This window comes from Cynocephalus volans, chromosome 2, assembly GCF_027409185.1.
Source record: "Cynocephalus volans isolate mCynVol1 chromosome 2, mCynVol1.pri, whole genome shotgun sequence".
Lineage (NCBI taxonomy): Eukaryota > Metazoa > Chordata > Mammalia > Dermoptera > Cynocephalidae > Cynocephalus > Cynocephalus volans.
In genome coordinates this window covers 161,407,898-161,419,955 of record NC_084461.1, presented here as the reverse complement: position 1 = coordinate 161,419,955, position 12,058 = coordinate 161,407,898, and the positions used below count along the sequence as shown (strand labels likewise).

General features: G+C 35.2%; 1 protein-coding gene across 2 annotated transcripts in view; it reads right to left on the bottom strand.

Moving 5' to 3' along the window:
* LOC134370963 (E3 SUMO-protein ligase RanBP2) overlaps window positions 1-12,058 on the bottom strand; it is a 60,249-nt gene that overhangs the window by 44,735 nt on the left and 3,456 nt on the right. For both annotated transcript variants that reach the window (XM_063087909.1, XM_063087910.1), the window contains exons 2-4: window positions 2,491-2,558; window positions 1,119-1,230; window positions 537-689 (exon numbers count right to left, since the gene is read on the bottom strand). In XM_063087909.1, coding sequence (XP_062943979.1) covers window positions 537-689; window positions 1,119-1,230; window positions 2,491-2,558 — 333 coding nt within the window. The remainder of the gene's footprint in view (window positions 1-536; window positions 690-1,118; window positions 1,231-2,490; window positions 2,559-12,058) is intronic.

The following is a 12,058-nucleotide window of genomic DNA, read 5'->3' as shown; positions in this document are numbered from 1 at the left end:
GTATTTTATTCAACAAAGAATACCAATCAGGACCAATTAATACATTAGCAAGAACTTCCTCTCATTTTTAGTAATTATCTCTAACATACTAGAGAGACCATCTTTTGCTTGAAAACTTCACTATCCCACAAGACAATCCTTTCCATTTTTAAACATTAGTTATCAGAAAACTCTTCTTTATATTATCCCTAAATTGTCATCCTGTAGGTAATTTTCACCCAAAGAAGCAAAATTTTATACCAGACGTGGCTTAACTTAAATCTTAGCTCCACCATGAGCTACAAAACTGTGAATTCTCTAAAATACTAATTATTCCAGAAGGATAAATAAAATATCACCTGTAAAACATAACAGTGCCTAATAAGACGGACAACACTCAGAAAGGTTTTAAAGATATTTTTAAAAGAAAAACTTTAAAGGAAATATGCACCGTGGTTTAAGTTTGCTACCAAAAAGTAACTTAAACGCCAAATATTAGAAATGGCTATATCTTGAGTTTTCTCCTTAGATACGTTTTGTTTGGTTTAGTTTTTTACCTTTAGCTTATAAATTGCAGGACTTCCTGGGAAAAGTTTAGCTGCTCTTTCAACCCAATATTGTGCTCTTCCATCAGTAACATCATTTTTACAGAGCAATTCTGCAATCTTTAACACAAGATCTTTTTGTGTTGGGTTTAATTCCACAGAACGCTGATATCAGAAAAGAAATAATAAGTTAATAAATAATAATTATATGTATAAGTACAGACACTCAGACAGAGGTTAAAAAATTGTCACTGCAACCATTAAAAACTATTCCTAGATGACACCATACTGTTTCAAAGTTGTTAAAGTGTCTCGGAGTTTTTTTTTTTAATGAATCAAATAAAAATTATATTTTTATTAAGTGAATGCAAAACACACACACACAAGAACATCATTTCTGATCATGTTAAAATTAAAATTTAGAGGTGTTAAATTATAGTGTACTGCCAGCCAAATAATTTTACACCTTATTTCAATCTATGTCATTTCATGGCACTATGATTCCAATGCTTGTTTTCACAACATACATTATAAGTTTCTCTGGGCATCATGTGTTTGGCTGTGCAAAGGCTATATTTTAACCCCACAATTTACCTTATAACATTCAACAGCTTTGTCTGTGTTTTCTTCTGCTTCATAAAGAAGACCCAGAAATCTATGAGCTTTAGGATCCCGCTCTTGCACATTAATATATGTAGATATGTATCTGTTTTAAAATAGTAATACAGAAACAAATAATATTTAAATTACTAAATTTAGAGCTGTACTTAAATGCTAACTGAAGAGTACATCTTAAACCAAAGCGACCACTAAATTAATTTATATTGTTATTCAATTATTGACTACCCCTCTCTTAAACTGGAACATGCAGATAACTCAAAAGTATTCACAGAAAAAAATGGATAATACTCAAACATAAGCACACACAGAACTGAAAACATACTCATTTTACCATTAAATACTACATTTATCAAATGTTTTTCCCAATGTTATGCACAGATAAGAAATGGAAATATTTCTTCCTGATCACATTTTGGTAAAGTTTTGAATATAAATTAGAAAAGTGATTATAGTAAGGATTTTTAAAGTTATCAAAATGCAAAACACTAAAGAGCAAGTTTCCCAAGTAACAACTAAGAACATATTTATCCTTTAAACAAGAAAATAATTTTTAAATGTACTATACCCAGCTAAAATTGAACAGAAGAAAAACTACTAACTATACTACCAAATACAGGTAACTCCCATTTCTTAAATTAAATAAGTATCCTCTAGGTTCAGTGACAGTGTTATCATAAGAGAAATTAGATCAAAGACCAAAACTAAGAGGGAAAAGTCCCACATTAACAAGGAACAAGGACTAATGGTCCCACTGCTGCTAGTTATATGAGGTACTACTACTACCATTTTCCTTTCTTATCAGAATTTCTTTCTTCCCATCAATGCCTTTAATAGCCTGCCTCCCTCCAAACTTCCTGTTTTAAGCAGCTCCAAGTCAGGAAATCAGCTTCTCGGTCCTACTGGTGAAACAGAGCCTCAGCCTGTCACATACTAAATTGATTAAAGATCTTTTACACAAGCTATTCTCCTGCCCAATTTGTTGCTATTTTCCTGCAAATTAAAGTACCAGGTATCTAACCTGGAAGAAATTAAGATATAGGCATGGTCTTCTTTTATTCTAATCCAGGATGATTTTTAGAAAAAGGGTTTTAAGCCAATTTTTTGCCCTAGGAATAAAAAAGCAGCAGCTTGCAGAAAATACTCATTCTAGGTTCAATCTCAATGAAATCTAGGCAAAATCTCAATGAAACCCTTAAAATCAGTCAGAAAGTGATGAATTCCTTATTCCAAGATACACTCAGAGAGAATTACTAAAGAACATAATATTTTTACCTATTTCAAAGAAGAACATGAGGTAAGGCGCCAATTTTAGAAAACTAAAACATGTTTACAGTTTGGTACTTACTTTTTAGCAAGATCATATTCTTTAGCTTCATAGTACAGCTTCGCAAAATAAAATCCTTTCATTGACTTCTAAAAAAAAAATTCAGTTTTATTTTTCATATTTTGAAATATTTTGCAACTTTTAAGTACTAAAATTTTGTCTTAATGATTAATATTAAAATATTTAATTTTTGTTCACTTATAAGGCAAATAAATGGCCTGATAAATGCATGTATATTCTAAAAATCATGATTCTGTGTTTTATAATTCCTATCATAAAACAAAAAAGTATATTCAAGAATAGCAAGACAAGCACATCAGAAGTTAAGAATTTATATCAGCCTTGGAAACCTTAGAAACCACAGTGTAGCACTCTCTCACTTGAAAAATAAGTAAACAGAAATCAGCCTTTCTGGGGACAGGGAAAGGTGTCCCAGAAACCTCACCTCTCCTATCATGTTTAAGCCTCCATGGGGAAAAATAAGCATGTGCTTCAGACCCATTAAGGCAGTAAGAATTCCCTGGGCCAGGTATTGTTCTCTCTACGAATCAGTATATTACACTCAAGAAATCAAAAAGGCAAAAATAATAATTAAATTCTTTAGGTGAAAAACAAAGTCCACACCCTAGCCTCTCTATTTCCATAAACTCCGTAAGTCCAGAATGGTGATACATAGCAGATATGTTATATCCATGCGATAAAGAGTACACAGCTATCAAACATCTTATTTTTGAAGACTATATGAGGACATAGGAAAAATCTATATATTGATTTTAAAAAACAGTCTGCAGAGTAGTATATTTTCAACTATATGTTTCTGAGTACGAAAACTATATGAAACTGCTATCTCTGAATTATAAAATTATGTTTTATTTAAGGATTTTTTTTTTGTAGTTTTCAAATTTTCTATAATAAACTCCTATTACCCAGGACAGACATTGACACAATTTCTGCTCAGTGTTCCCAATGTCAAATGAAGAAATTCAATGAAAGCAGTTAATTGGTGAAAAAATTATAATTTTTCTTCACCTAATTAGAGGAGAAAAGTTTTTTCCCCTAAATTTCTAGTTAATTTTTAAGAGCACTATATACCTTTTCTGAAGGAAGAAAAAAGTGTCATTAAAATCAATCAGTGATAGGGTTAAAATTCCAAAAAGAATAAACTCACTGATATGAAATATTACATTTAAGTACAAACCTTAAGTTCGCAAGCTCTGGCACCCACCTGAATTCTTTTCACCTTTGTTCTTTTTTAGGAAATTCTGCATTTTTTAGGAATACTAAACATAGTCTTTTTCTTTTTTTTTTTTAAAGATGACCGGTAAGGGGATCTTAACCCTTGGCTTGGTGTTGTCAGCACCATGCTCACCCAGTGAGCTAACCGGCCATCCCTATATGGGATCCGAACCCCGGGCCTTGGCGTTATCAGCACCACACTCTCCCGAGTGAGCCACGGGTCGGCCGTCTTTTTCTTATGACCTACAAAATTAATCATTCTGCCTACTATTAAACAGGCACTATTAAAGGCACTGGGGAATCAGCAGTAAACACAAAGCCTCTGTCTTCATGAAGCCTGCATTTTAGTAGAGGTGACAAGCAAATCGATATCTATATGGGAGCAAGGAAAAGGGTGCTATTTTACAGTATTTCATTAATTCTTTACAGTATTTCACATTTTAACAAACTTAAAATGAGTATTCATCTCACAAATCACAAGTATTCTAACACTGTGCTGATTTAGTTAGCAGTGTTTCTTCTTCCTTAGTTGATAATAATTGTGAGGCACAAACAATGTCACCTTAGATTCTATAAGAATGACAGGTTTGTCAGGAAAGGTCTCTTTGAGGGGCCATTTGATCACAAACCTGAATAAAGTGGTTATCCAGGGAAGACTAGGCATCTGAGGAACTATAATAATTTAACTAATCCCCACTGTTTACTATATAATTTGTTTCAATTTTTCCTTCTTATGAAACCTGTAGAAAACACTCTTAAACCATCTTTGTGAAATACTCTTCTCATGACTCCCATGCTGTCCTTAGTTTGACTTCTGTGCTGGTGGCTGTTCCTTCTCCAACTCACAGGCTCTTCCTTTCCTCTTACTGACTTCCCCAGGAGTTGGTCCTAAGCCCTCTTCCTCTCAGGAAATCTCATCTGTGGAGTACACTGAATCTCACCTATGACTACTGATTATATACAGACTATCAAATATATATCTTTGGCTCTCATCTCTCTTTAGCTCTAAACTCATATACAAAATATCACCAACAAGACCTGTAAATTCCACCTTCTATGTATCTCAATCCACCCATTTTTCTACATCCACTGCTACTACCAAAGTCCAAGCCCACTATAACCTCTCTCTGGGACTATTAAAAAGCTAATTCCTTCCTGTTTCCCTCCGTATCTCTTTCCTCCAATCCAATCCATTCAACAGAGGAGTTTTAAGACAAGCCATGTTATGCCTTTGCTTAAAATTTTAAATCCTAAGGGCTGGCCCCGTGGCTCACTCGGGAGAGTGCAGTGCTGATAACACCAAGGCCACGGGTTCGGATCCTATATAGGGATGGCCAGTTGACTCACTGGCTGAGCGTGGTGCTGACAACACCAAGCCAAGGGTTGAGATCCCCTTACCGGTCATCTTTAAAAAAAAAAAAAAAATTATATCCTTCCATGGCTTCCATCACACTTTGAAAATACCCAAATTTCTCACCAAAGACTGCCATGATACAGCACCTGCCTACCTCTCCAACTTCACTTCTGCTCCTTGCATCATAGTACAGCCAGTGACTAAAACCAGATGCATCTCTCCAACTGGTAGTCCTGGCAGTCTGTTTATTTAAAACAAAGGCCAAAAGCAGAGATTGACATGATGTGATCTCTGTCCAGTAATCTCAATAACAGAGTGAAGAAAGTCAATGAAGGTAGGTAAGTAGCAGAGTAACTTGTGATTTTAAGGTAGCCAAATGCCTCATCAACTGTCCTAGCGAAACCAGAGCTAAGGGAATGGACTTGAGAGAATCAGCTGAAAAAGAAGATCCTGTCGAGGATGAGTCTAGTATGGCACAGTGAAGAGACATGATAGGTAAAGACTAAGTGAGAGGCCCCCAGTGCCACTGGCTCCATCTCACTTTCCTCCTACAACATGGGAATGCAGGGTTGGGTCCAATACACCTGTCAAAAAGGTAACACGGCTGTCCTAAAGTCAGGCTCAGGGAACACAGAAAACTCCAGTGGAGCAGATAGGAAAACATTCACTTTATCTTGATTTTCAGTAGATATACAGACCCTGAAAGTGGGGCCTCCCAATCCTGACTTTTTGATTTTTGTCAGAAAAGTTAGAACTGGCTTTGGGCAGCTGAGTACCTGTAGAAACCCACTTTTGGTTCTTTCTGCCCATTCTTCCCATCTTTATGAAAGATAATTTACTTATTATCGGACTGTTTGCTCACTAATAGAGCTGGGTTTCGACCTTCATGAGAAAGATTAGTTTTATTCTGCTGATGATGGGTTGTTTCCATAATAATCCTTCACAGTACAAGAGGAACTACAGTTAAAACATCTGGTGCATGAGTTACTGAATCAAAGCTAACATCAGTGATGTTCTGACTGAATGCTTCTAAAAACCTCACGTAGGCAAGACAACACAGCAGCATGGTAGTACATCAGTTGGCTTCTGACTGAAATGGGTCCCCTTCATTGTTATTTATCACAACATCTTGTTCATTTCCTTCATAGCACTGATCCAAGTCATGATTATTTTTATTGTTTTTAGTGAGTGTTTGTCTATCCCTCAAAACTGCAGGCTACACTAGGGTAGGACCCCTGTGGTTTGATCACCACCATGGAACCTAGAACCTAGCACATTACCTGGCAGGTGGTAGGTACTCAATATTTATTGAAAAATGCTTAAAACTTGTGTACCCATGAGTATTTCCTTATAATAAATTCCTAGAATAACTTGTTCAAAGAATATAAAAATTTGAAGCTTTTCCTATATTACCAATTCTCCTCCATAAAGTTTACATCAATTTGCTCTCCTACTCAACACTGGAATGCCTAAGAACATATATTCTTCAAAAGTGGTTTTTTTCATTTCTTCATTCTTGGCTAATTTGGCAGACAGAAGAGGTACCACTGAGTCAACGTGGCATTTCTCTGATTACCAAGGCCATTTTCTATATGCACACTGAAATACTTATAGTATAAATTAGTATAAATTCTGTATTAATATATTTTAGCCATTCCCATTTTTGAGAAGGCAGAGAGAAAACTGTCACTAATTTTTAAGGATTCTTTTTTTTTTTTTTTTTTGGTCTTTTTCGTGACCGGTACTCAGCCAGTGAGTGCACCGGCCATTCCTATATAGGATCTGAACCCGCAGCGGGAGCGTCGCTGTGCTCCCAGCACCGCACCCCCCCCCCCCCCCCCGAGTGCGCCACGGGCTCGGCCCAATGTTTAAGGATTCTTAACCATACTAATATTTGAGGGTTTTTTGCATTTTTCCCAGGTTGTCATTTTTCTCAGTCTTTAATGTGTTTGTGAAATATTTTGATTTTGATTTTTATGCAATAAAAACAATCTTTGCTGCTTACTCTTTCTAATTATATGCTAAGAAAGGCCTTTCTCATTTAAAATCCATGAAATAGGGCTGAGCCCGTGGCGCACTCGGTAGCTTGCTGCGCTGGCAGCGCGGCGACGCTCCCGCCGCGGGTTCGGATCCTATATAGGAATGACCGGTGCACTCCCTGGCTGAGCGCCGGTCACGAAAAAATAAATAAATAAAAATAAAAAAAAATAAAATCCATGAAATAGTAACCCATATTTTCTTTCAGCTTCTCTAAAGTTACTTTTAAATTCGAAAATTTTTTTTCTTTAGAAATTAAGCAACTGTCAGTCATTCAAGCAACATCTATTAAATAAACGATCTTTTCTCTACCTAATTCCATGATTTGGAATGCCAACTAATTCTTATGTGTTATGTATGGTATCTTAATAAAACCTCTTTCTGCTACCCGCTCCCAATCCTTACCAAAGAAGATAGCCACTTGCCACTGTTGCAAATAAAAAGCTAATTTTTCTAAATCATAAAACTTATACATGCCAAAGTTAAATTTAAAAAAATTTTAAATAGAAAGTTATAAAGTTAGACAAGGCAATTTAATATATTTAACATTTTCATGATAAAAATTCTCAGAAAACTAGGAATATGGATAAGTTCCTCAACATGGTAAAAGCCATATGAAAAGCCCTTAGCTAACATTATGCTCAACGGTGAAAGATCAAAAGCTTTCCCCATAAGATCAGGAATATTTTGAAAAGGATGGCCACTTTTGCCACTGATATTGAACAATGTACAGTAAGTTCTAGCCAGAGCAATTAAACAAGAAAAAGAAATAAAAGGAATCAAAACTGGAGAGGAAGAGATAAAACTATCTCTACTCGCAGAAGACATGATCCTATATAGAGAAAATCCCAAAAAGTCCAAAAGAAAGCTACCAGAGTGAAAAAACCAAATTCAGCAAAGTTGCAGTGTCCAAGATCACACACAGAAGTTAGCAGTGTTTTTAAATACATTAGTCCTCACTCATATGTGGGAGATACGTTCCAAGACCACGCCAATGGATGCCTGAAACCACAGATAGTACCAGACCTGACTGCCATCAACTGGAAACTGTTTCTGTTCGTCTTCCACCCACAATTTAATGTCTTTTCCATCTTAACGAAGCACTTTGATCAAGCACTGTGGCCATAAATTTTGTAATCAGAGGTGCAACAGCAAAACTACCACAACTTTCTTTTATTTTTCCTTCTTCACAATTTCACGAATACAAGATTTGTTCTTACCACAGATCTTAGCAATCTCAGCATACAATTTGATTTCTTTCCTTAAGTCAAGCACTTTAATCTTTTCACTTAAAGGAAATACTTTACAGTGTCTCTTGAAATATTTGAATTGCCAGCATCACTCTCTTGTGCTTTAGGGTGATTATTAAGTACTACAACAGTCAATCTGATACCCAGATGGCTACTAAGTAATTAATGGGCTGGAAGCACATACAGTGTAGCTACAGTGAACAAAAGCATGATTCATGTCCATTCCACATCAATTCAAAGTGAGATTTCATCATGTTACTCAGAACAGTGCACAATTCAAAACTTAGTAACTGTTTATTTCTGGAATTTTCCACTTAATATTTTCAGACTGTAGTTGACCAATGGCAAGTGAAACTTCAGAAGGGGGGTGGGGGCAGGTTATTGTACTGTACCAGTGATGAATAATCAGAAAAGGAAATTAAGAAAGCAATTCCATTTAAAACAGCACTTGAACAAAACATCTCGGAATAAATTTAACTAAGGAGGTTTAAAAACTTGTGTGCTGAAAATTATAAAACACTGCTCAAAGAAATTAAAGACCTAAACAAATGGAAAGACATGTTCACGTATAAGAAACCTAATACTGTCAAGATATCAATATTACCCAAAGTGATCTATAGAATCAATGTAATCCCTACTAAAATTCCAACAGTTTTTCTTTTTGCAGAGATGGAAAAGCCAATCCTGAATTTCATAAGGTATTGCAAGGAGCCCCAAACAGGCAAACACTCTTGAAAAAGAAGAACAAAGTTGGAAGGATTCACACTTCCCAATTTCAAAACTTACTACAGAGCTACAGCAATCAAAACAGTGTAGCACTGGCATACGGATACACATATAGACCAATGAAATAGGATTGAGAGTTCAGAAATAAACCCATAAATTTATGGCCAGTTGATTATTGACAAGTATCCCAAGTCCACTCAATGAGAAAAGAAAACTCTCTTCAAAGACAGTGATGGTAACTGGATTTCCACATGCAAAAGAATAAAGCTGGATCCCTACCTCACACCATAAAATGGATCAACTACTTAAATATACATGCTAAAAGCCATAAAATTGTTAGAAAAAAACATATGAATAAATCTTCATAACCTGGAGTTTGGCAGTGTATTCTTAGCTATGACACCAAAAGCACAAGAAACAAAAGAAAAAGTTGATAAAATGAACTTCATCAAAATTGAAACTTCTGTGCATCAGATGACATTATTAAGAAAGTGAAAAGACAACCTATAGAATGGGAGAAAATATTTGGAAATCATGTATCTTGTAAGGTTAGCTTACAAATAAGGGTTTAATATCTGGAATACATAAATTTCTACAAATCAACAACAAAAAGACAAATAACCCAAATTAAAAACCCAAAGCAAAGGACTTGAATAAACATTCTGTACAGAACATATGCAAAAGGCCAATAAGCCATGAAAAAATGCACAGTATCATTAGTCATTAGGAAAATGCAAATCAAAACCATAATAAGATATCATTTCACACCTATCAGGGTGGCTATAATTAAAAACACAGAAAATAAGTGTTGACAAGGATGTGGAGAAACTGGAACTCTCATACATTGCCGGTGGGAATGCAAAATAGTTCAGCCACTATGAAAAATAGTTTGGTTGTTCTCAAAAAGCCAAACACAGAATTACCATATGACCCAGGAATTCTACTCCTAGGTGTATATATATACCCAAGGGAATTGAGAGCAGACACTCAGATACTTGGACACCAATATTTACTGTATTATTTGCAATAGCCAAAAGATGAAAACAACCCAGGTATCCATTGACATATGAACGGATAAGTAAAATGTGGTATAAACATACACAATACATACATATAATGGACTATTATTCAGCCCTAAAAAGGAATGAAGTTCTGACACATGCTGCAACATGGACGAACCCTGAAAACATGCTAAGTGAAATGAGCCAGAAACAAAAGGACAAATTACTGTATGATGCTACTGATATAAAACCTCTTAGAACAGGCAAATTTATAAGCAACACAAAGTATGAGAGAGGTTACTAGGTGCTGGGGGGAGAAGAACAAGAGTTATTGCTTAATGGTTACAAAATTTTGATTTGAAATGACGAAAAAAATTTTGGAAATAGTGGTAATGGTTGAACAACATTGTAATTAATGCCACCAAATTGTACAATTAAAAATGGTTAAAGTGACAAATTTTGTTATATATGTTTTTGCACAATTTTTAAAAATGTAATATACCAAAAATCATTGCATTATTTACTTTAAATAGGTGAATTGTATGGTACGTGAATTATATCTCAATAAAGGTTAAAAAAAAAAAAAAAACTCTCATCTTATGTCAAAATAGTGACACTCGGAAAACCATTCCAGAGTTGCCAGAAAAAAACAGAGAGAGAGAAAACCATTCCAAGTGATCTCAATATGATAGTACTTTGCTGGTACGCCCTTAACAGGATATATTCTAAAACTAAAGAACTACAAGCAATCTTAAACCTTATTCAGTATCCTTATCAAAGACTTGAGAAAACAGGTCAAGAACAGAGCTGCAATTAATCATAAATATTTCTTTTAAAAGGGCTGGCCAGTTAGCTCAGTCAGAGAGCAGTATTATAACACCAAAGTCAAAAGTTTGGATCCCAGAACTAGCCAGCCACCAAAAAAATAGAGTATACAAGAATTGAATACACAGGCTCCCCTACCCCTGCTGAATCCATAAATTCAAAAAACATAGGAAGATGTGAAAAAATAATAATACAAAACAGTCAAGATGGCACAAACATCAAGGTCAAGGGTTTGGATCCCTGTACTAGCCAGATGCATTAAAAAAAAAAAAAAAAAAAAAAAAGATGGCACAGAAAGTAATCAGCTTGTTTCCTTGTTTTTTAACCAAAGAAGTAGATTCTCACAAGGTACAATGTCAAAACATAATAGAAAAATAATTCCATTACATACTTTGCTTTCAACATTTTTTTTTTGATCCACTGCTAAGAGTCTTATTAAAGAGGACTATCTTATTTTAAGATAATTAAACAATACTTATTAAAGACTAATATATAGAACCACAGAATTCTGTGGAAACTTGACAATTTTCTGCCTCCATCCCGCTCATTTACAAGGGAACTGAAAGCCAAGGGTGTAAGTGCCTTGTTTAAGGAGCAGAGACAATGTTACATAGCAGGACAATATGTGATTCAGTCAGTGCTTCTTTCCATGACACCATATGCCTTTTTAAGCAAATATCTGAATTTGCTTAAGCTGCTAAGTATCAAGAACTAATGTGGGGCTGAAGTCAGAAACAATCAGACCCTAAGAGATGCCATATTATCCCTATCTCGCACAGTCAACTGACTCCCCCTCCCCAACTTGTACCCTCCCCCTCCAAAAAAAAAAAGCTGCAGCAAATGGGTTTGTTCTCAGTATAAACCAGGCAGGAATTATACAGGAGGATAAGGAAAAGTCTAGATACTGAACCCAATCCCCTTCTCTTGGAAAATAAGCATAAAGAAATCTCTCAAAAAGTAGAACAAAGGAAGACAAAAATAAGAGAAACATCTGGAAAATTAAAACCAGAAGGTCAAACTTCCAGTCAATGGGAACATCAGAAAGACAAGAGAAAAAAGATAGAAGAAATGGTCAAAGAAATAATACAAGAAATGTTCCAGAACTGAAGAAAATGAGTTTCCCAATTGAAAGAAAATGTCCAGAAAACCTGTAAGTTATC